The sequence below is a fragment of the Amphimedon queenslandica genome, unplaced genomic scaffold, assembly GCF_000090795.2.
Source record: "Amphimedon queenslandica unplaced genomic scaffold, v1.1 AMPQUscaffold_7993_Cont20060, whole genome shotgun sequence".
NCBI lineage: Eukaryota > Metazoa > Porifera > Demospongiae > Haplosclerida > Niphatidae > Amphimedon > Amphimedon queenslandica.
This window is the reverse complement of record NW_003551727.1, coordinates 1-2,309: the sequence shown is the minus strand read 5'-3', so window position 1 is coordinate 2,309 and position 2,309 is coordinate 1. Positions and strand designations below refer to the sequence as shown.

At 33.5% G+C, this 2,309-nt stretch overlaps 1 protein-coding gene across 1 annotated transcript; it reads left to right on the top strand.

Moving 5' to 3' along the window:
- The first annotated feature begins 290 nt into the window (after positions 1 to 290).
- On the top strand, positions 291 to 2,266 carry LOC105315800 (proteoglycan 4-like). Its single transcript, XM_020007229.1, has 4 exons — positions 291 to 367; positions 657 to 1,399; positions 1,671 to 1,769; positions 1,994 to 2,266. The coding sequence occupies exons 1-4, from the start codon at positions 314 to 316 to the stop codon at positions 2,010 to 2,012; spliced, it is 915 nt and encodes a 304-aa protein (XP_019862788.1). The 5' UTR covers positions 291 to 313; the 3' UTR covers positions 2,013 to 2,266.
- Positions 2,267 to 2,309: the final 43 nt, after the last annotated feature.

The following is a 2,309-nucleotide window of genomic DNA, read 5'->3' as shown; positions in this document are numbered from 1 at the left end:
ATAACATTAACATGGTAAAATTATCTATACAATAGAAAACAGAATTATAAAGAGGAAACATTAGGCTTCTTGATGCATTAATTTCACTTGCATAGGAACACTTGTTTGCGAGATATTGCTCCTAAAAGAAAGAAAATCAAGGGTAAATTGTGACAAAAAATTTCAACGAGCCTCTGTCAGTCTAGCAGCAATACAAATGAATGGAGGTTGGGCTACGCCCAAGCTTCCGTTTCCAATCCCTTTCATTTACTCTATTATCTATGCTCATACGTCATTGCGTGACCACACCCACAACCGGAAGTGATTTAACAAAATGGCTGTAAGGCAGAAAATTGCAACTTTTGACTCAAGATTTAATATGGAAATGGTACTTTTCTTAATTTTAGCTATTATTTCTATGATTTTTTCTTTATTTCCAATTTATTTCAGGGAAAAAAATTTTGGGGTTTAGTTACCCTTTAAGTAAATGAAGTACAATGTAGGCTGAGTGCATATATACTGTATGTAGATCTAGTCACAAATTAGTGAAAAATACCAAGTTACATGTACAATGTACTAAATGTTAGTAAATGTAAGTACATGTACATGTATGTGATTAATATTTGTCAAATATTAGTTATTACATGTAGTCAGTAAGCAGTTGATTGTGTTTTTAGTCTCGTTCAAATCGAAAAGCCAAAACTGAGAAGTCGTCTGACAATTTCAAAAATGAGGATGCTGACGACAAGCTCCAGAAGTCATTGACTGATTCTAAACCAGCCGTTGCTCCTAAACCATCCTCTATCACCAGTTCCTCTGCAACAGGTTCATCTACTTCTATAGTAACTGCGGGTTTCCTAAAGCCTACTCCACCTCAGAAGAAATCATTCTTTAAATTCAAACCTACTCAAAGTGTCAAACCTGTACTTGCTACAAAGGAAACGACTGGCCCAGAACCAACTTCTACTACAAAAACAGAATCTCCCAGTACTAATGACACTATAATACCAACTACTACTGAAGTCATAGCCACTTATGTTAAAACCACACCCACTAGCACTGAAGCCATGCCTACCAGCACTGAAGCTCCACCCACTGGTACTAAAGCTACTCAAAATAAGTCCCCTAGTAGAGAGAGATCTGTCACTACAGCAACCAATAAACCATCAAGATCTGTGAAGCCACATACTCTATCCTCCCCTCCTCCTCCTCCTCCTCAAAATACTAATAACGGCTCATTTTCTGAATCACAAGATTCTCTATTTGCTCAGTTGACACGTAAAACCAAACAAAGTGATTATTACGGACTGTTAGGGGTCCTACCCACAGCAGATCAAGAGGAACTCTCTCGGGCTAGACGAGAAATAACTGTCAAGCTTCATCCTGATTATTTTACTAATGACCCAATTAAACAAGAAAAGTAAATAAAAATAATAATATAATAATGTTTGTGTTGTCCTCAGTTTCCATGTTGCATGTATGTTTTAATATTCCATAATTACATTGTTTGAGCAAATTGTGCACAATATCTTAAACCAGGAAGCCTTTATCATCAGTATGATATATGATTATCTATATAGCTGATGAGAACCTTTAAGATGTAAAATGTATTATTCGCTCAATTGTATGTAATATATCATGGGTTACAATATATTATAGGTTCATAATTTTTTATTTTTTGTTTCGTTCAGGGCACAGGAAAGGTTGATAATCATTAATCAAGCTTACAGTGATGTGTTGAGTAATAAAACTAACAGGGAACTGTATGATCAGCTAGTCAGATATAGAGGGTAGGATTATAATATTTACAGTATGTTTGTTAGACGTTTATTTTTATTCATGTACATGCTCAAGTTTTAAAAACATTATTTGTATATAATTTTTCTATATTTATTTTCAATGTGATGACTGATAATTAATTAATTATTGATGATGCATGTACTTTCCATGCCAAACAATCATACTATGTACATTGTATTGTACTATTTCAATTAAAATTTGTATCTTTTGACAGAAATATCACAGGATTTTAGAGCAAACTGGCCCCTCATTGGATACAGCAAAAATGAAGTTGTCATCTCTACGCTCTAGCATGAAGAAAGCAAGGTTCCCTATGGCTTTATTGGAGGAATTACAACTAGCAATAAGATTAATAAAAGATAAGCAATTACAATTAGGAGCAACTCTTAACTAATATTGTCCATGCATGTGTGTGTAGCTGTATCATTGTGTGATTATTATTATTATTATATTATATTGATCAATGAAGATTTTGAGGATGTTTTGGTTTGTTCATTATTATTGAATTATAATTATATTGTATAAAACTA

Excerpts from the sequence above, each read along its gene's own strand:
- LOC105315800 (XM_020007229.1), top strand. The coding sequence starts at position 314 with ATGGCTGTAAGGCAGAAAATTGCAACTTTTGACTCAAGATTTAATATG. Across the intron at positions 368-656 it reads CAAGATTTAATATGGAAATG|TCTCGTTCAAATCGAAAAGC; the intron begins GTACTTTTCTTA and ends TTGTGTTTTTAG. Across the intron at positions 1,400-1,670 it reads GACCCAATTAAACAAGAAAA|GGCACAGGAAAGGTTGATAA; the intron begins GTAAATAAAAAT and ends TGTTTCGTTCAG.